The sequence below is a fragment of the Gorilla gorilla genome, chromosome 22, assembly GCF_029281585.2.
Source record: "Gorilla gorilla gorilla isolate KB3781 chromosome 22, NHGRI_mGorGor1-v2.1_pri, whole genome shotgun sequence".
NCBI lineage: Eukaryota > Metazoa > Chordata > Mammalia > Primates > Hominidae > Gorilla > Gorilla gorilla.
In genome coordinates, this window is record NC_073246.2 from 41,904,633 (window position 1) to 41,927,011 (window position 22,379).

Genomic DNA, 22,379 nt, shown 5'->3' on the forward strand with positions numbered 1-22,379 from the left:
CTGAAGATGATAAACATTATCTTTTCTTCTTAGAGTGGGGTTGAAGTTTCTGGGACACAAAGGGCTTTCTGGCTTTGTCAAGCTGGTCTTGAGAGATGAAACAGGCACCCAGCGCCATGTGCTAACAGTCACTTTCACCAAGTTTTCCATTTTTCTTTCTTTTTGATGGTGAGAGATTGAGAAGAGAGAGAAAGAAAAAAAATACCATTCCCACCAAATTGCAAAAAGTTTGTGAGTCTAAGCTGTGACTTGTCCCTCTGGGGAGTCGGGGAGGGAGCTGGTGCTGCCCATGTCTGGTTTGTGCTTGTTGAGGATGGTAGAAAGCCTGGGATTTATACTTTTCTTGTGAGTTACCAAGTTGGCTTGTCTCAGTTTCATAGATGCTGGCAGAAGGCGGCATCAGAGATTGAGAATATCATTACTCAAGTTATAGCAATGAGCGTGAGAGCCATATTCTCACCAGCTACCCATCCCTGCAGGGCCCTTGGGGTGAGGCAGAGCAGTCCAGGTGGATGCTGTGCACGTGGTGGGTTTGTGTCATAGCTGAGGAGCTCTAAGCTTAGGAAACCCCAAACTTTTTTTTTTCCAGTCGACAAATACTTGTAAGATGGCTATTGTGTGCCAGGGACTTTTCTAGGAACTATGGGCACAAGTAAACAAAACAAAGAATTATGTTCTTGTGAAGCTGACATCCTTGAGAGGAAAGACAGACAACAAAGAATAACCATTATAAATAAATAAATTCTAGAGTAAGTTAGATGATAAGGGTATGGACAAGAGCTAAAGCAGATGTGGGGGGCAGGAATCCTGGGGGAGTTGTGGCATTGAATAGGGTGCTCATGGAGGCCCTCATTGAAAAGATGAGCCTGGACCAAAGATGAAGGAGCTGAGGGAGGCTGCCCCAGACCACCCAGATTCTAGGCAGAGACCAGCGAGGCTGTGACTCCTGATTGGCTGTGTCTAATGCCTAAGAAACTCTGGAAGGGAGTTGCTGGTACACCTGCCCAAATTTTGCCTCAGATGGAGACGCTGTTTTTATTATCTAGGTCAGCCAACAAATCTGCCTTCTGCCCAGCAAGGAGACACTATCTCTATCTTCCAAGGCTATCTATCTGCTATGCAAGCATCCTTGAAAAAACAGCACAGAACAGAAACCATCAAAGCCTCTGCTCAAGAGACATGCACAAATGCACTGACCCATGGGGGATGGTCTCCCCACAGGTACACTGACTCCCATGCTTGATGGCACTCAGGTGACCCAAGTTAGCATCAGGACCATCCAGTCTTCAGTCCCTGCTTGCCAGGGGGTGAGGAGATCAGCGAGGATCCTGTCCGCAGTTGCCATCTGACCCTGCTGTAGCTCTGGCTTGTCACTGCCACATATTCTTCAGGCTACTCAGTGACCCTGCCATCACAAGTCTCCTCCTCAAGCAAACAAACATCCCACAGCAAACAGACACAGCTTTTACGCAGGCCTGAAGATTCCTTCCTGGCTTAAACTCTTGTTAGGGATTACAACAGCTTGGTTTCCAAGACCTGCAGAAAATCTTTCCTTCACTGCAGCCACACTCTGCTGCCTCTCATGGACCACTTTGGAATAATGGGTGGAGAAGCAACATGGGCCTCGGGTGCCCTGGATATTAAACTGAGGATATTTAGTCTTTCCAGGTGCTCCTCAGAGAGCTGAGATACTCTCTACAACGTTCTTTAGAAAGTTAAAAGAGGACTTTTATGGACAAACTGTTAGTTTCCTTTGAACCTTTGGTGGGTAAGTGGTCTGTAACACACTAGTCCTTTGGTTCCCAGTCTTATCCCAGTTTTAGAAGGCTGTGTGTCATTGCTGGAAATTGATTCATAGAGTTTCAGAGCTTCTCTAGAAGGCCTCAGCCATGTCCTTAAAAGTTGCATAAAACTTTTGGCATATGAGTGGTTCAGGGATCCTGACACCAGACCAGAGGGACCTCTACTGAGTGGTGATCTCCTGCTTGTGTAAAGAGCAATTTAAGCAACAGTGTGTTTTCTGTGTCGTAAGATAGTATCAAGGGTCTCTGCAGCAAGGGCCCAAAGATGATGGGTGGAATAAAAGCTTATCCGGTGTAGCTGGTGACCAGCTTCATGTCATGGCACTGGTCCATCTTTTCCCATCTCAACTGTTCCACCTTCTTCTCTTCATGGGTAGACATGGTGGACGTGGATGCAAGATAGCAGGCATCAGGCAGACGTGAATGGCATGGAAAACCAGGCTCCTGGAGACATTGTGAGTGCTGAGTCCTGCAAGGCTTACTGGCTGGGTATTAAGAGAAGGCCTTGCTTAGTCCAGGAGGGTGGGCATTTTCCAGGCTGCCAGCCAGATGGATGCTGACGAGGAAACCCAGTCCACTGATTCAACAGCTATTGTCGTCCATGTACCCTATAGATATTGACCAGAGGATAGAGAATTTATTTGAGTTTCACCATTCCAACATAGAATAATCTGTGTGCAGATTTGGGCTAATACGATGACTTCCACAAAACAAATCAGACAGGTAGAGGTCTAGAGGAAGATTAATTATTATTACTGTCAATAACAGTCATTTTAGTATACACTACCCTTTAATCTGCAGCCCCTGGAAGACAGTAATAATAGACCCCTATCTGAACTGGAAGGAGGTGATCTTTTGAGACAATCGTTTGTGTGTTAAACTGATTTTAATGAGTATTTTTAAGGCAGAAGTCTTGAAAGCAATCCATTCTAGAGGCAGACATAATGTAGAATTTTTTTTATTTTTGTACAGGTTGAGAGAAAAATGTTAAAAAGGTAAACTTCTAGGTTTGGGGGATATAGAAGTTTTAGGTTGATGAAAGATAGATGGACTTTTAATTTTTTCCCCCAGAAAGTAGCATTTCTTTTGCATAAAAAAAAAACAGTCTGAGAGTATGCAAACAGTACACGTCAACACGGATTACATTCTGAAACCATGGATGCACACCTCACATTCCTGGAGTCATCTAACACTAGCACCAGCAGGTGGTCTTGACACGGTCCTGGACCTATTCTGTGTCACTGAATCTAAGCAGACAAATGGGCCTGTCTGGAAAATAAATAGAACGAAGAAAGGATGGGAAAGGAGGAGGGAGGGAGGAAAGGAAAGACATTTCCGAATATGTTCCCAAGATGGTAATAACTGGCACCAGTCTATGTTGGTGGCCTTAATGGAAGCCTGTAGAGAATCTTCAGCCTGGGAGACTGAGCAGCCATGGATATTTGATCATGTTTTCTGGTTAATGCCAAATCTCTGACACGAAGACCTGGTTATCTTTCCATTTTATGGAAGTGAGCCTGGAATGGAGTGTTGCAGCCAGGGGAGGATTACATCCTCTTTCAAAAGCAAACCCCGTGAGGGTTGTGGGATAAAGAATGCAGTTCCGACTATTTATGAGTAAATTCTCTCTTAGGATGAGCCACATGGGAGATAAAGTGAGGGAAAGGAAAGTAAAAACTTAGATTTTAGAGGAACATCACTTTCCTCTGGTTACAGAGGATTGAGGCAATGTTTATTAAGATGGTCTATCACAAATTTGCATACCAGGCATAGTGGAGATAGGAAAAGTCATGGAGGGTAAGACGCACGATCTTGCCCCTTGTCACGTAAGCTGGGGCTACATTTCAGACTCCAGAGCAAGGGTCTGGCAAATGTTTCCTGTAATGGGCCAGGTAATAAATATTTTAGGCTTCATGGGCTATACCATCCCTGCTGCAACTATTCAGCTCTACATGAAAGCAGCCATAGACAATAGCAAATAGTGCATGTGGCCTTGTTTCAATAAAACTTTATTTAAAACACAGCAGGAGGCTGGATTTGGCCCCTAGGCCACAGTCAGTTGAACTCTGGCCATGGGCAGGCAAGGGGCAGAGCCTTGCGAGGGGCTTCGAATACTTGGGCTGGCCTCTGGTTGCGGTGGAGACCAGCCTGTATTTTGTCCTCTCCAGCTTGAGAGCAGGAGCTGCACCTTCTTTGTGCTTCCTGGAGATTCCTGAGGAGTTCAGGGTGTTAGTATCAACTCTGGTTTATTGAATTGGGCTCTGGGTTCAGGCCTGGTGTTTCCAAACAGAAGTGTCAATGGGAAGGAGGACCAGGCCACTGGTAGAAGACGAGAGAAGCAGACATGGAAATAAAGGCAGACAACCTTTTCTTTTTTATTTCGCTTAGACAAAATGCAAAGAGTGTCTCATTAAATTAAAAAAGAAACAAAAGAGAAAACCAAATTGATTCCCCCCACCCCTTCACTGACGGCACTCATCCTAATTAACAACAAAAGAAGACCAAATTGAGAACCCGGTTTCTAATGGGAAAGAAAGGTGTGCAAACGTGACTGAAGTTTTCCCCTGCCCGCAAATCGGTGTTCCTTTTAAATTCACAAATAGGCTGATTTCCCACCCACCCTGTTTTCTTTCTTGCCTCTTGTGTGATAGAACTTCCAGTCAGAAGGTTTAATTAATCCCCCCATGCACTTTTGTAGAAAATCAGTAAAAATGCAATAGCCTGTGAAGATCATAAAACTGGACTTCTTTCCCAAAAAATCAGATGCCCAGGCGGATGGAGCTCACACTCAGACAGAAAAAAAGCAGGAGAGTCTTTGCACTGTCTGTGGTTTCAGTATTTTCTCTTTTTTTTTTTTAATATATTTTGGCAATTTTCTTTAATTATAAATATTGGAATTCCGTAAAAAAAAGGTAGCTTTGATTGAATTGTTTGAATTGTATTTACAACCGCTGTCCAGTCATGCTGTCTGTTATACCAGGGTGTAAGATTTTGCGTAAGGATTGTTTCCTTTCAAATGGCCCCGGGAGTCGAGCAGTGATTCTTGGGAGCTGCTCATTTTAGCTGCCTGTCCCAGTTCTGCTCCCTCCCGCTGAGGTAATGTGGCCACGGCCCCCGGCTGCCACGACTGTCCTTCTCTCGTGGAGGAGGCGGAGGAGGCGGCTTCCATCGGGATGGGCTCCAGGACCGTGGGGCGCTTCAGGGTCCGGCTTTTCTGAGGTTCCAAGCATGCTTGTCCTAAGCTCAGGTCCCTGCTGGTGCCTGGACCACCTCGGTTTAACAAAAAGTCCATTCTAAGGTATGGAGGCAAATGTATGAGGTCACCTAGAAGGAAAGACAGGGTAGTTAGTTGGTGTCTTCATTTGGTAAACATGGGCAGAATGTCCTGTGTGCACACGGGAAGCCATGCGGGGTTTAGAGATGAGAATGCCGCTGCACACAGGTGCCTTTCTCAAGATCCTCCTTCAGCGCTCACCACAAAGACAGGTGGAATCGTCCTCCTACCTCCTCCCTGGGCGCGGGAGGAGCTCATTTTCCTACAGTACTTACTTACTTGTATTAACTTACTTGTACAGAAATGGAGGAATGGAGGTAACAGAATCCTTCAACACACCATCGTTGAAAGAAAAACATACATCGAAGGCATCAGTGTCCACTGGGTACGAACGGTGATAGACCAAACCCCGCATGTGATTGGAAGTACAGGGAGAGCACAGGGTTTGAGGAGAGAGCCAGGGACGCCAAGCGAAGATGGACAGCTGGCTCTCGTCTTGGCAATTCTATGAAACCTTGTGACCTTGGCCAGCCACTTAGTTATGGGTCTTTATGATGGCTTTGGGTGAAAGCGCCACAGCTTATGGCCTTCTTACCAGGCCCTGCCTACCTGCTAACTTCTGCGTGGCTCTTCTGTTTCAGCCATGCTGTGTATAGAGATGACAGCAGCTTAGACCAGAGTTCTAGTGTTTCTGCTTCCTGCTTATGGTCACTCTGGCTTCTGTGGTGCCACGTAAACATAACCTCAGGTCTCCTTCAAGAGCATCTGCTGGCTGGGCATGGTGTGCCTCATGCCTGTAATCCTAGAACTTCGGGAGGCCGAGGCGGAAGGATCACCTGAAGTCAGGAGTTCAAGACCAGCCAGGCCAACATGGCGAAACCCCCTCTCTACTAAAAATACAAAAACTAGCCAGGCATGATAGTGGGCGCCTGTAGTCCCAGTACTGGGGACACTGAGGCAGGAGAATCGCTTGAACCCGGGAGGAGGAGGTTGCAGTAAGCTGAGATTATGCCACTGCACTCCAGCCTGGGTGACAGAGCAAGACTCAAACAAAACAAAACAAACAAACAAAAAACCCAAACCAAAACAACAAAACCAAGAGCATCTGCTGCAGGAAGGGAGGCATGTGTTCTCTGGGATGCTGCAAGCCAATGACAAGCATGACAGGGCTTTTCTCATGGCTGTCCCCGCCCAGTGCAGGATCTCCCTAACAGGCATCCTTTGCTCAGGGATGCCCCATCAGCCTCACTGCAGCCTTCTCAGAGGTGCACCGCAGCCTGACGTGCCTCCAACCAATCCCTCCTTCGCCTTCTCCTCTCACAGGTGTCGGACCTCTGTTATGGTCTTCAGACTCCCCTTGCCACCTCCTGCTTCCTTCTTCACAAGAATTTCCCCAATAAATTCCTTGTGTGTCTAATCTGTCTTGATAGGCGCTTCTCAAAAACCTGAACTGACACAGCTTCTCTCACCATCAGCTACTGAAAGGTCACCCTGACCTCTCATTGCCAAATTCTCTGGTTTCCTCTTGGTCCTCTTCCTACCTGCATTACTATAGCATTTGATGCTGTTGATATTTTTGTTGTTGGCCCTTTCAGCTGCCAGGGCACTGTGGTCTTCCAGATCTCTGCCTACATTTCTGGCCACCCCTTCTCACTTTCCTTGACTGGATCCTTTTCTCTGTCTTTCCTCTAAATACGGAGTGTTCAGTGGCCTGCTCTCAGGCCTCTCTCGGAAGGCTTGGTTGCTTTCCTCATTGCTTTATAAATAGCATTCCCATCTATCTTTTCCATTTTGCTCTTTCTCCTGAGCCCTAGATGTGAATTTCAGGTGCTTTGCTAGGCATTTCCACACGAGTGTCCATCTGGAATTCTGAAGGCCACAGTCTACCAATTCAGTTAATGAAGGCCAACCCCATCCCCTCCCAATCCCAAATACTGCTTCTCTCCTGTGTGCTCCATCTTGTGTAACATTATCACCATCCTTCCATCCTTGAAACCTCAGAGGTTTCACTGACACCTTTCTCTCCAGGTTAATTCTACTGGGAAAATATCTCTTGACTCTTTTTTTTTTTTTTAAACAAGAAGAGATAGAGTCTTGCTCTGTTGCCCAGGCTAGAGTGCAATGGTGCATTCATGGCTCACTGTAGCCTGAAACTCCTGGGCTCAAGCAAACCTTCCACCTCAGCCTCCAGAGTAGCTAGGGCTACAGTTACATACCACCATGCCTGGCTAATTATTATTATTCTTAAAATATTCTGGAGACACAGGGTCTTGCTTGGTTTCCCAGGCTGGTCTCAAACTCTTGAACTCAAGTGATGCTCCTGCCTCAGCTTCTCAAAGCACTGGGATTACAGGCATGAGCCACCTGGCCTTGACTCCTTCTCATTCCCATCTTCAGGGCCCTGTTTGAAGGCTTTAATATATCCCATCACCTCCTTGCAAAGCATGAGCACAATTAGGGCCCAGCCACCAGGTCCACTTTGCAACCAACACTGCCTGACTTGAGCTGGAATGACGCTGGGTCTGAGTTTCTGCTGTTTTGGTACAGACAGTGTGCATTATCCAGCTCAGTGCTTCCCACTTTTCTCTCTTTGAGGAACAGGCAGACAAGGGGTATTTGTGCAGTACACTGGGATGAACCCAGGGAGCTGTTTCTGGCCACCTTGTGGTCTGAAGGACTCACCATCTTGGCACACCTATAACTCATGACATACCAGGTGCAAAACTCTGTCTAGAGAATGGGCTGGTGGTATGTGGTCCTGGAGCGAGGGCCCAGGGAAAAGGATGTGCAGGGAGAGAGATATGATGATGGTCTGAGCTCAGGAGCAGCTGTGGGATGTAAGAGAGGGAATTGAATTGTGAGATATGAAGCGGGCCCAAGGAAGGTGGCTTCAGAGTCAATGCCAAGTGGGAGTGGTGACAGAGGAGAAGGGGTTAGGGGTGACTCCTTCCCAGGCTCTAAGCTCAGGAAACTGTGTGGACAGTGAAATCACTAACTGTGAAAGGGTGTATAGGGGAAAGATCGTACTTTGATGACAAAAGACGAAGGGTTTAGTTTCAGACCTGCTGAGTTTGATGCAGCTGGGGACATTCAAGACAAGATATCTAGTAGGTATTTTTATCATAGAAACGTAGCTCTAGGATGACTCACTGCTCGTTTTCTGAGTCTAAAGTAACTGAACATTCTTGTTTCTTTTGCTTCAAAATATTCCCTGCTTTCCTTATTTTACTGTATGCTAACAATAATTAATTGAGCCTTCCTCATCCAGCCCCTTTGGACACATAGGCCCTGAAGGTGCAGGCTGAGGGGATCTGAGACGACCTGAGCCAATAGCCAGCTGCCCTGCTAGTTGGGCAATGAAAGTGATATGTGTTTAGACAGTGTTTAAAGCCTGAACCTTAGGAAACACCTTCAAGTTTACTCACAGAAAAAGAACAACCAGCATAACAGAAGGAAAGGACTATTCAAGAGTATAAGAGAACTGGCCTGTAATCCCCGCCCACTTTGGGAGGCCTAGGCAATGGATCACCTGAGGTCAGGTGTTCGAGACCAGCCAGGCCAAAATGGGGAAACCCCGTCTCTACTGAAAATAGAAAAATCAGCTGGACGTGGTGGTACACGCCTGTAATCCCAGCTACTCAGGAGGCTGAGGCAGGAGAATCTTTTGAACCTGCGCATTGGAGGTTGCTGCACCATTGCACTCTAGCCTGGGCAACAAGGATGAAACTCCATCTCAAAAAAAAAAAAAGAGTATAAGAGAACTAAAAATAAATATGGCCAAGTCAAGCCCTAAAACTGCATTTTATACAATTTAAATGAGCATACAAATTTTCAAAATGTTATTACCCGTCTTGAAAATTTTTTTCCGCGAACAACAGGAGCAATGACCTTATTTTTGGGAAACGCACCAAATGATTTCTTTGTCATTGTGTTATTACATTGTTGCATCACTTGGGATTTATGATTCAAAATTCCATTTAGCTTTTTCAGGATGTCTTTATTCTATTAAGTGATGATGAGTAATTATATGATTTCACTGGGAATGGCAGCATGTAATTCACTAAATGACCCCAGCGACACTGGACTGGGCTCACTGAAATTAAAGGCATTCTAATTCAACGTTGGCTTCCTACTGTCAACTGGATCCAAGGGAAGCTCAGTAATAAATACCTAGGCAATAAATGAACCATAACTTTTTTTTTTTTTTTTGAGATGGAGTTTTGCTCTTGTTGCCCAGGCTGGAGTGCAACTCGGTTCGCCACAACCTCCACCTCCCGGTTCAAGTGATTCTCCCCCCTCAGCCTCCTGAGTAGCTGGGATTACAGGCATGCACCACCACACCTGGCTAATTTTTATATTTTTAGTAGAGACAGGGTTTCTCCATGTTGGTCAGGCTGGTCTCATATTCCTGACCTCGGGTGATCCACCCGCCTCAGCCTCCCAAAGTGCTGGGATTACAGGCGTGAGCCACCGCGCCTGGCCCATAACATTCTTATAGGAAGGAATTACATAATTTGGCATTCTTGTAAAAAGGGTTTTGGTAACTTGATGCATCTGAACTTTGGCTTAGAAAAATATAATGGTATGAGGCCTACCCATTGTAGACACTAATGTGGAGGGTTCAGGAATCTCTTGCCATATAGAATAGCTTTGTTCCTGAAAGATGAAATAATTTGAGTTTTTAAAACTTTATGAAACTTGATGGCATTGAAAATTACTAATGTTCGTTTATGGTAGTTATTCTTCAGTCTTCTCTAACCAGGGATTATTTGCAAAAAAAAGTGATGAAAGCATTAACAGAGCTGTCATTAAGAAATAAATTGAATAATTCTTTTGTAATGTGAACATCCTTTTGTATGTGAATCAATACACCTTAATTGACCAATCTTGCAATTTGTAGTTTTATACATTCAATCTCCTGAAAGTGATTATGTCTTTATTCCTAAGAATCTGATAAACAAATTGTTAATTTTATTATTTTAATTATTTTTATTCAATATTATTTTTATCATGTTGTTTGTATATTCGAGGAAATGGGACAGACATTTACCTCCAGGGTTCTTTAAAAATATAGGTCAAGAATGCCTCATGCTCTTTCTGAGACCCGACTCAATCACGAACACTTGACATATTTGTAATGTGTTGCAACAGATTTGGGGATAAATCTCTATTTTAGTGACTCCCCATTGAATGCACAGGGCTTATTAAACCTCCACAAAGTAATAGCATTGTGGTCCCGGCTGGACTGCAGAATGCTCAGGTCTTAGATTGGAAGGAAGAAACGTGTTTGAAATCAAAAGATAGGACTCATAATATCTGCATTCTGCCTGCAGGGGCTCCCACTTCAGATGTAGTTATCAAGAGGGCTCTAGTCACTGAAATGGACAGATGAGAAATAAAAATCCTTCCTAATGGAAACAGCTCAGTGTTACATCTTTACATGCAATGCCTACATGTATTTGTTTATTGCAGGTCTGACAAGTATCTCTGAATATCCAATATCTCTGATTGATCCAGTTTTTCAGGCAAAGCTCTACAAAGTTGTGTGATTCTCTAATTAGCTCCCTTCAACAATGTGTATTTTCTGATTAGCGTCCAAAGTAGCCCTTTCAACTGTGTGCGTGCTGCAAATGAGTTCTCTCAATAATTAATGCACTTACAGAGAAGAGAGCACCAGAGTAGTCAGCGCTAAGCTCTGTTATTACAGGCACTTATGTTCTTTAAAACCCCAGCCCATGTGCTCATCAACAAAGCCTCTGAGGACCTGGATTCTCTAATTGTCCTCCTATGTGCTTAAGATGCCTACACATAGCAAGACAACTCATGCAGTTATTGATCCAGAAAGAGACACATGATGTGTGAGACTGTGGTGACCATGGGGACATTGGCACAGCATTCCCCAGTGCCCTGCCTGCCATCTGCCTGTGTCACATGGGAGAAACCAGCCGTTGGCTTTAATTGTGGTGATGAGGAATAGAGGCCAGGATAACATTGCCTGCATTTATCTGACAGGTCTAGATCTGGGCTCAGTTTCCTTATCCATAAAATGGGAGTAATAGCAGAATCTAGCATAGAGGGCTGTGGTGAAGAGTAACTTAGATAATGCATATGAAAGCTTTCCCTGGATTAAGGAATCTGTTTCCACAGGGAGCAGGGCCTTCTTGGGTGTGTCCGGTACTCCCCAGCTCACCTGCCCCACAGCTTATCATTCAGGACCCTCTCCAGTTCTCCCATGCAGTGAAAAGTAGCAGGGATCCAGAAGAAGTCCAAGGATCCTTTGTGCTTTGAACTCCAGGGTCACCATATTGGGTCACCATGTCATGGGTACTCACCTCCACTGGGTGCAAATGCCCTCGGTATCCCTGTGTGTAAATCTATCATTGCCATAAACACTGGCAAAGGCAAATGCCCAGTCTTAGTACTTGTTTCAGTAAAACCAGCTATGACAAAATTCACTTATATTTTTGGTAATGATTTCCATACTCTATGGTGTCACTTCCTCTGCTTTGCTTCCCTCAACCTTTCTCCACATTTCCCCCCTTCCCCTTCTCCCTCCTTCTTTCCCTTCCTCCTTTCTCTTTATCTCTTTCTCTCCCTCCCTCCATTCTTTCCTTTATTTTCCTTCTAATATAGTTTGGCTGTGTCCCCACCCAAATCTCTTCTTGATTTGTAGCTCCCATAATTCCCATGTGTTGTAGGAGGGACCCAGTGGGAAGTAATTGAATCATGGCGGTGGTTTCCCCCATACTGTTCTCATGGTAGTGGATGAGTCTCACAAGGTCTGATGGCTTTATAAGGGGTTGCCCCTTTCACTTGGCTCTCATTTTTCTCTTGCCTACCACCATATAAGATGTGGCTGTCACCTTCCGCCATGATTGTGAGGCTTCCCCAGCCACATGGAACTGTGAGTCCATTAAATCTCTTCTTCTTTATAAATTACCCAGTCTCAGGTAACACGAAAACTAACTTCCTTCCTTCTTTCCTTCCTTCCTTTTCCTTGTTTTGTTTCCCTTGTGCTAAAACTTTTATCCACGAAATCAAAGGCATAGAAAAGGGGTAAAAACATGAAGCAGGGGAGGGACAAAGAGGTAGCTGAGTGCAATAAGACAGCAAGCAGGGCATACACATCAAGAAAAGTGTGGTGTGTGTGTGTGCGAGACAGAGAGAGAGAGGAGAGAGATATGGGAGGGAAAATCTAACTGGAAGAGCAGCATACTGAAAGGGGAAGTTGAGGCTTGGAGAAGGAAAGGACTAGTGCTGGCAGGAGGATCCAGCTCATGGTCTGACGGCAGGAGGAACTGAGCTTGAACTCACTTCCATGCCCTCCTTCTGCCCTGCTCACCTACCTGCCCGCACTGCCGGTTCCTTCCCAGTGAGCTAAACCCAGTTAGTGTCTCCAGCCCAGCTCCAGCATGAACACAAAGGCTCGCAGAGTCCTGCCTGGGCCTTTGGGACAGGGTCGCCCTGCTGACTTCTTTGGGCTGTAATGGTGGATTTGCACACCATGAACCCACTGTGCTCTGCCCTGAGGCCAATGCCCTTCCTGTCAGAGACCCTAAGTGAGGGTGAGGGATGGAGAAGGTGGAGATGGCCAAGCACAGAGAAGGGAAACTGAGTTCAGGGACTGAGATGCAGGAACATACCAGGGTCAGGGGAGGCTGAGATGAATAAGGCTGGGGGGGGGGGTGTGAGGGAGGATGGATGAGAGAGAGGGGAAGAGATACACAGAGAGAGAGAGGGGGATCAGAGAGATGGAAACACACACAGGGAGGCAGAAAGAAAGAAACGTAGCACTCTAGCCTGGGCGATAGAGTGAGATACAGTCTCAAAAAAAAAAAAAAAAAAGACAAAAAAGAAACATAGCTACGCAGGTCGGTAGACAGATAAAAATTAGAGACAGAGTCACAAATAGAGAAGGGAAAAGGGGAACATGGTAACCAACTGGGACAGTGGTAAGGAGCAGTGGAGGAAGAGGGCTCCAGAAAGGTGAGTACCATGAGAATAAATGTGTACTACCCACAATGAACGGCCCTTGTGGAGCTTTAAAGATGTGTGCACCATACACTGACCACTGGCCCATCCATCACTGGGGCACCCATTTCTCATTCTTTTCTCATCAGCCTCACCAAAACCCAGTGCAGATCGCAGGCTGCACCCATCACTGCCTTTCTGGAGGGAACCCAGGCAGCTGCTTTGACTTCCGCCTTGAGGATGAGACGATTTACCCATTATTGCAGCATTATGCTTTCTTATTTGACATCATGCTTCATTTCTCATCCTTCTGTTGCTGCCCTCTGGGGACCTTCAGTGCCATTAATGTCTCCAAAAGTTCTGATTAAATAAGTCAGCATTGATTTCTCTCTCTTTCTCTAACCACTTTGCATACTAGTATCACAAGCTCCTCCTTGCCTCTGGTCCTGAAATGTACAGATTCCTTCTGCAGGCCCCACATCCATCAGCAGATTCACACTCAGAGCTTGTCCCCATCCACTAACGGTGCATTAGAGCCATGGTTGGCCTGACTGTGTGAAAACTGCTGAACTAAACCTGCCTCCTTTTAGCTGAAACCTAGGAAAGCAAAACTTCATGAATTTTCTCAATCTATTCAGACACACGCAAAGTTTGAATGTATTTCAGTTCTTGGAAGAAGGATGGCAAAATCAATACTGAAATAACAAGAATGAAGCAATTCAGAAAATGGATGTGCATTCCATTAATCCATCATCAAACAATGGTTCTTGCTATCTCCCAGGCACCACACTAGGGGAAAATATCTGAACACTAGATCAGAGGCTCTCCACTGAGGGTGGTTTTGTCCCCAGGGGACATGTAGCAAAGTCTGGAGACATTTTGGTTGTCATAACACAGGGGAGGGTGACAACTATTGCTACCTATTGGTCAGAGGCCAGGGGTGCTGCTCAACATCATCCAATGCTCAGAATAGCCCCTGCCACGAAGAATGATCTGGCTTCAAATACTAACGGTGCTGCTGTTGAGAAACTCTGTTTTAGATGATCAGAATTCATAATGCCAAGTGTTTCTTATTTCACTTTAATTCTACTTACAAAGCATTGAATTCAACCAGGATAAGCAGTTGTACCCCTCAGCCTCAGAACACTAGTCCACAAGGAGTTACGAACTCAGTTCTTCATGGAAGAAAATAAGAGATGGTGCAATGGAACTCTACTCAGAAGGCAAAACCCCCAGGTCTTTCTCCATTGGCACCCGCTGAGGTGGGAGCTGATTCCAGTGGAAAGAGCAGTAGTTACAGAGTGCAGGGCTTGGTGTTGAAATCCTGTCTCTGCCTCTGTTTCTGCCTCCAGGTAGTTTTGTGACCCTTTTGAGCCTCGGTGCTCTTGCCTTTAGTCAAATGAATGAGGCACAATACATTCTTTTTTTTTTTCTTATATCTAACCTTTTTTTAACAACAAGTAATATTTACCAAAAGTATTGAGTTGAATGTATTTTAGCAGTATTTTCTTTTCTTTTTTTTTCTTTTATTATTTTAAGTTTTAGGGTACATGTGCACATTGTGCAGGTTAGTTACATACGTATACATGTGCCATGCTGGTGTGCTGCACCCATTAACTCGTCATCTAGCATTAGGTATATCTCCCAATGCTATCCCTCCCCCCTCCCCCCACCCCACCACAGTCCCCAGAGTGTGATGTCCCCCTTCCTGTGTCCATGTGATCTCATTGTTCAATTCCCACCTATGAGTGAGAATACGCGGTGTTTGGTTTTTTGTTCTTGTGATAGTTTACTGAGAATGATGATTTCCAATTTCATCCATGTCCCTACAAAGGACATGAACTCATCATTTTTTATGGCTGCATAGTGTTCCCTGGTGTATATGTGCCACATTTTCTTAATCCAGTCTATCATTTTTGGACATTTGGGTTGGTTCCAAGTCTTTGCTATTGTGAATAGTGCCGCAATAAACATATGTGTGCATGTGTCTTTATAGCAGCATGATTTATATTCCTTTGGGTATATACCCAGTAATGGGATGGCTGGGTCAAATGGTATTTCTAGTTCTAGATCCCTGAGGAATCGCCACACTGACTTCCACAATGGTTGAACTAGTTTACAGTCCCACCAACAGTGTAAAAGTGTTCCTATTTCTCCACATCCTCTCCAGCACCTGTTGTTTCCTGACTTTTTAATGATTGCCATTCTAACTGGTGTGAGATGCTATCTCATTGTGGTTTTGATTTGCATTTCTCTGATGGCCAGTGATGGTGAGCATTTTTTCACGTGTTTTTTGGCTGCAAAAATGTCTTCTTTTGAGAAGTGTCTGTTCATGTCCTTCACCCACTTTTCGATGGGGTTGTTTGTTTTTTTCTTGTAAATTTGTTTGAGTTCATTGTAGATTCTGGATATTAGCCCTTTGTCAGATGAGTAGGTTGCGAAAATTTTCTCCCATTTTGTAGGTTGCCTGTTCACTCTGATGGTAGTTTCTTTTGCTGTGCAGAAGCTCTTTAGTTTAATTAGATCCCATTTGTCAATTTTGTCTTTTGTTGCCATTGCTTTTGGTGTTTTAGACATGAAGTCCTTGCCCATGCCTATGTCCTGAATGGTAATGCCTAGGTTTTCTTCTAGGGTTTTTATGGTTTTAGGTCTAACGTTTAAGTCTTTAATCCATCTTGAATTGATTTTTGTATAAGGTGTAAGGAAGGGATCCAGTTTCAGCTTTCTCCATATGGCTAGCCAGTTTTCCCAGCACCATTTATTAAATAGGGAATCCTATCCCCATTGCTTGTTTTTCTCAGGTTTGTCAAAGATCAGATACTTGTAGATATGCGGCATTATTTCTGAGGGCTCTGTTCTGTTCCATTGATCTATATCTCTGTTTTGGTACCAGTACCATGCTGTTTTGGTTACTGTAGCCTTGTAGTATAGTTTGAAGTTGGGTAGTGTGATGCCTCCAGCTTTGTTCTTTTGGCTTAGGATTGATTTGGTGATGTGGGCTCTTTTTTGTTTCCATATGAACTTTAGTTTTTTCCAATTCTGTGAAGAAAGGCATTGGTAGCTTGATGGGGATGGCATTGAATCTGTAAATTACCTTGGGCAGTATGGCCATTTTCACGATATTGATTCTTCTTACCCATGAGCATAGAATGTTCTTCCATTTGTTTGTATCCTCTTTTATTTCCTTGAGCAGTGGTTTGTAGTTCTCCTTGAAGAGGTCCTTCACATCCCTTGTAAGGTGGATTCCTAGGTATTTTATTCTCTTTGAAGCAATTGTGAATGGGAGTTCACTCATGATTTGGCTCTCTGTTTGTCTGTTGTTGGTGTATAAGAATGCTTGTGATTTTTGTACATTGATTTTGTATCCTGAGACTTTGCTGAAGTTGCTTATCAGCTTAAGGAGGTTTTGGGCTGAGACAATGGGGTTTTCTAGATATACAATCATGTCATCTGCAAACAGGGACAATTGGACTTCCTCTTTTCCTAATTGAATACCCTTTATTTCCTTCTCCTGCCTAATTGCCCTGGCCAGAACTTCCAACACTATGTTGAATAGGAGTGGTGAGAGAGGGCATCCCTGTCTTGTGCCAGTTTTCAAAGGGAATGCTTCCAGTTTTTGCCCATTCAGTATGATATTGGCTGTGGGTTTGTCATAGATAGCTCTTATTATTTTGACATACGTCCCATCAATACCTAATTTATTAAGAGTTTTTAGCATGAAGGGTTGTTGAATTTTGTCAAAGGCCTTTTCTGCATCTATTGAGATAATCATGTGGTTTTTGTCTTTGGCTCTGTTTATATGCTGGATTACATTGATTGATTTGTGTATATTGAACCAGCCTTGTATCCCAGGGATGAAGCCCACTTGATCATGGTGGATAAGCTTTTTGATGTGCTGCTGGATTCGGTTTGCCAGTATTTTATTGAGGATTTTTGCATCAATGTTCATCAAGGATATTGGTCTAAAATTCTCTTGTTTTGTTGTGTCTCTGCCCGGCTTTGGTATCAGAATGATGCTGGCCTCATAAAATGAGTTAGGGAGGATTCCCTCTTTTTCTATTGAATGGAATAGTTTCAGAAGGAATGGTACCAGTTCCTCCTTGTACCTCTGGCAGAATTCGGCTGTGAATCCATCTGGTCCTGGACTCTTTTTGGTTGGTAAGCTATTGATTATTGCCACAATTTCAGATCCTGTTATTGGTCTATTCAGAGATTCAACTTCTTCCTGGTTTAGTCTTGGGAGAGTGTATGTGTCGAGGAATGTATCCATTTCTTCTAGATTTTCTAGTTTATTTGCGTAGAGGTGTTTGTAGTATTCTCTGATGGTAGTTTGTATTTCCGTGGGATTGGTGGTGATGTCCCCTTTATCATTTTTTATTGCGTCTATTTGATTCTTCTCTCTTTTTCTCCTTATTAGTCTTGCTAGCAGTCTATCTGTTTTGTTGATCCTTTCAAAAAACCAGCTCCTGGATTCATTAATTTTTTGAAGGGTTTTTTGTGTCTCTATTTGCTTCAGTTCTGCTCTGATTTTAGTTATTTCTTGCCTTCTGCTAGCTTTTGAATGTGTTTGCTCTTGCTTTTCTAGTTCTTTTAATTGTGATGTTAGGGTGTCAATTTTGGATCTTTTCTGCTTTCTCTTGTGGGCATTTAGTGCTATAAATTTCCCTCTACACACTGCTTTGAATGCGTCCCAGAGATTCTGGTATGTTGTGTCTTTGTTCTCGTTGGTTTCAAAGAACATCTTTATTTCTGCCTTCATTTCGTTATGTACCCAGTAGTCATTCAGGAGCAGGTTGTTCAGTTTCCATGTAGTTGAGCGGTTTTGAGTGAGATTCTTAATCCTGAGTTCTAGTTTGATTGCACTGTAGTCTGAGAGATAGTTTGTTATAATTTCTGTTCTTTTACATTTGCTGAGGAGAGCTTTGCTTCCAAGTGTGTGGTCAATTTTGGAATAGGTGTGGTGTGGTGCTGAAAAAAATGTATATTCTGTTGATTTGGGGTGGAGAGTTCTGTAGATGTCTATTAGGTCCACTTGGTGCAGAGCTGAGTTCAATTCCTGGGTATGCTTGTTGACTTTCTGTCTAATGTTGACAGTGGGGTGTTAAAGTCTCCAATTATTAATGTGTGGGAGTGTAAATCTCTTTGTAGGTCACTCAGGACTTGCTTTATGAATCTGGGTGCTTCTGTATTGGGTGCATATATATTTAGGATAGTTAGCTCTTCTTGTTGAATTGATCCCTTTACCATTATGTAATGGCCTCTTTGTGTCTTTTGATCTTTGTTGGTTTAAAGTCTGTTTTATCAGAGACTAGGATTGCAACCCCTGCCTTTTTTTGTTTTCCATTTGCTTGGTAGATCTTCCTCCATCCTTTTATTTTGAGCCTATGTGTGTCTCTGCACGTGAGATGGGTTTCCTGAATACAGCACACTGATGGGTCTTGACTCTGTATCCAATTTGCCAGTCTGTGTCTTTTAATTGGAGCATTTAGTCCATTTACATTTAAAGTTAATATTGTTCTGTGTGAATTTGATCCTGTCATTATGATGTTAGCTGGTTATTTTGCTCGTTAGTTGATGCAGTTTCTTCCTAGTCTCGATGGTCTTTACATTTTGGCATGATTTTGCAGTGGCTGGTACTGGTTGTTCCTTTCCATGTTTAGTGCTTCCTTCAGGAGCTCTTTTAGGGCAGGCCTGGTAGTGACAAAATCTCTCAGCATTTGCTTGTCTGTAAAGTATTTTATTTCTCCTTCACTTATGAAGCTTAGTTTGGCTGGATATGAAATTCTGGGTTGAAAATTCTTTTCTTTAAGAATGTTGAATATTGGCCCCCACTCTCTTCTGGCTTGTAGGGTTTCTGCCGAGAGAGCCACTGTTAGTCTGATGGGCTTCCCTTTGAGGGTAACCCGACCTTTCTCTCTGGCTGCCCTTAACATTTTTTCTTTCATTTCAACTTTGGTGAATCTGACAATTATGTGTCTTGGAGTTGCTCTTCTCGAGGTGTATCTTTGTGGCGTTCTCTGTATTTCCTGAATCTGAGCGTTGGCCTGCCTTGCTAGATTGGGGAAGTTCTCCTGGATAATATCCTGCAGAGTGTTTTCCAACTTGGTTCCATTCTCCCCATCACTTTCAGGTACACCAATCAGACGTAGATTTGGTCTTTTCACATAGTCCCATATTTCTTGGAGGCTTTGCTCATTTCTTTTTATTCTTTTTTCTCTAAACTTCCCTTCTCGCTTCATTTCATTCATTTCATCTTCCATTGCTGATACCCTTTCTTCCAGTTGATCGCATCGGCTCCTGAGGCTTCTGCATTCTTCACGTAGTTCTCGAGCCTTGGTTTTCAGCTCCATCAGCTCCTTTAAGCACTTCTCTGTATTGGTTATTCTAGTTATACATTCTTCTAAATTTTTTTCAAAGTTTTCAACTTCTTTGCCTTTGGTTTGAATGTCCTCCTGTAGCTCAGAGTAATTTGATCGTCTGAAGCCTTCTTCTCTCAGTTCATCAAAGTCATTCTCCATCCAGCTTTGTTCCATTGCTGGTGAGGAACTGCGTTCCTTTGGAGGAGGAGAGGTGCTCTGCTTTTTAGAGTTTCCAGTTTTTCTGTTCTGTTTTTTCCCCATCATTGTGGTTTTATCTACTTTTGGTCTTTGATGATGGTGATGTACAGATGGGTTTTCAGTGTGGATGTCCTTTCTGTTTGTTAGTTTTCCTTCTAACAGACAGGACCCTCAGCTGCAGGTCTGTTGGAGTACCCTGCCCTGTGAGGTGTCAGTGTGCCCCTGCTGGGGGGTGCCTCCCAGTTAGGCTGCTCAGGGGTCAGGGGTCAGGGACCCACTTGAGGAGGCAGTCTGCTCGTTCTCAGATCTCCAGCTGCGTACTGGGAGAACCACTGCTCTCTTCAAAGCTGTCAGACAGGGACATTTGAGTCTGCAGAGGTTACTGCTGTCTTTTTGTTTGTCTGTGCCCTGCCCCCAGAGGTGGAGCCTACAGAGGCAGGCAGGCAGGCCTCCTTGAGCTGTGGTGGGCTCCACCCAGTTCGAGCTTCCGGGCTGCTTTGTTTACCTAAGCAAGCCTGGGCAATGGCACGTGCCCCTCCCCCAGCCTGGCTGCTGCCTTGCAGTTTGATCTCAGACTGCTGTGCTAGCAATCAGGGAGACTCCGTGGGCATAGGACCCTCCGAGCCAGGTGTGGGATATAATCTCGTGGTGCACCGTTTTTTAAGCCCGTCGGAAAAGCGCAGTATTCGGGTGGGAGTGACCCGATTTTCCAGGTGCTGTCCGTCACCCCTTTCTTTGACTAGGAAAGGGAACTCCCTGACCCCTTGCGCTTCCCACGTGAGGCAATGCCTCGCCCTGCTTCCGCTCATGCACGGTGCGCGCACCCACTGACCTGCGCCCACTGTCTGGCACTCCCTAGTGAGATGAACCCGGTACCTCAGATGGAAATGCAGAAATCTCCCGTCTTCTGCGTTGCTCAGGCTGGGAGCTGTAGACGGGAGCTGTTCCTATTTGGCCATCTTGGCTCCTCCCCCCCAGGCACAATACTTTCTAAAGGCACCTTGAAGCCTAAAAGAGCCCTTCTTATACTCTGAGGTATCTCACCGCTGAAACTGGTTACATATATCTGTATTGGGAATTAATGGATAAGGGTGGAACAAACGAAATGCATTTCTGGGGGCCAGATATTCCAAAGCACTTTGCGGTAGCCTTCTTCCTCCTCCTCTGCAATGCTTTGTTAGTTGGATGCTGTAAACATGCAGATGCTTTCCCAAATTTGTGGGAATGAATGTGAATCACAGTTTTTGGGGCTTCAATCTCCTCTGCGGACACATAAAAAGGAACTTTCATCAATTTCTAACAAGGTTTGAGATCTATGCCTGGATAGAGCTGGATATTGATGCAAAAGTAAGAAGCAAAAGATGATTTCCTTGAGTTCCAACAATTTCAGTAAAAAACACAGAGACCAGACTTGCAACAACACTACAGTGTCAAAGAGCTGGTTCCCAAAGGGGAGCATAGAGTCCACCCATACCAGAGACAGACGAGATCTAACACTTTTTGAGTTTAATATTAATGTTGCAGCATGGTAATGAAAACTAGTAAAAGAATCTCTCTTGGTAAATGAATCTTCACTCCCAAATGGCAAGCAGGAAAAACCCCAAATAAATAATGTGAGATTGATATCAGAGGCCCATGTGCAGGGACTCGATTACAATTCTTGGCTTGTACTCAGGGGCCCTCATGCATTTTTTAAGAGTTCATCAATATTGTGATCCTTCTGCTTGCTGGTGAACTTTAAAAACTACACCGAGGTATAAAAGTAGGGCTTTGACTTTGTTGAGGCTCATGATTCTTCTCAAATAAAGTAGATCTGAATAAAAGAGGGATTGGAAAATCTTCCCTGGCCTTTAGGCAAGCACAGAACTTAGCAGTGGTTTTGGAGCACCCACTATGGAACGATCCATGAGATCCAAAGATGGATACAGTTCCCACACAGCAGCCACGAGGAACCACACATTGGGGACCACCTGAAGCAGAACCCTGGCTGGGGGCTTGCCCTTGTTCTGCCATGAAGCTGACAGAGCTGTTTCTACAACAATGTGCATCTTGAATCATCCCACAGAAGGAGCTGAGTTAGGCTGGAAATGAGAGAATTCCAGACAGAGGGAAAGTATATTTGTGGAGTTGTAGGAGGCCAGAAAGTTGAAGGCTGGAGGCTAGAGACCAGGCGTCAAGGCAAGGAAGACATGGCTGACCCCTCAGACGCTAGTAAGTCTCTACCGTGAGAGCAGCAGGAAGCCACGGAAGGGGGTTAAACAGAAGAAGGTTGACTCTTACTGGAAATGATGGCTTGTTTCCCCTTTCTGGTTTGGGATACAGGATGCCTTAGGCCCTGTTGCCAGCAGAGTGTACAGGAGGCCACATTGGAAGATGATGGTCTTCTTACCTTTCTGTATGCTCCCTGGGCCTTCGTGTGGCTTTAGCTTCTCACAAGGCCTCACTGGGCTGTGTGTGTTTGTGTGCGTGCATGTGTGTAGGTGGTGACTGACGGTCTTCTATGAGCTGGGCTTTGTATTATTTCTTGACCTTCTCAAGATTTGCCTGTCTCATGTCTTCAGAACGCATTGCCTGCAGTCTTTGATACACACTATTCTGATAAATGAATGAGACTGTGAGGAGTGTTAATTTAAGATATTAACCCTTTTATGTCTTAGGGTAATACCCAATCAGTAGGGGTTCAATACACGAGTGTCGTATATTTGTGTTTTAACCGGGTCTGTCTGAGATGCAGTGAACGTTCAGTTAGCCTGGGCAGCCTTCTCTCTTGTTGTT

General features: G+C 44.4%; 1 protein-coding gene across 1 annotated transcript in view; it reads right to left on the reverse strand.

Moving 5' to 3' along the window:
* Positions 1–4,153: 4,153 nt before the first annotated feature.
* The window catches only part of DSCAM (DS cell adhesion molecule), an 836,416-nt gene continuing 818,190 nt past the window's right edge, over positions 4,154–22,379 (reverse strand). The window contains exon 33 of the mRNA XM_063702725.1: positions 4,154–5,126. Within this exon, the coding sequence (XP_063558795.1) occupies positions 4,774–5,126 (353 nt within the window). The 3' untranslated portion in view covers positions 4,154–4,773. The remainder of the gene's footprint in view (positions 5,127–22,379) is intronic.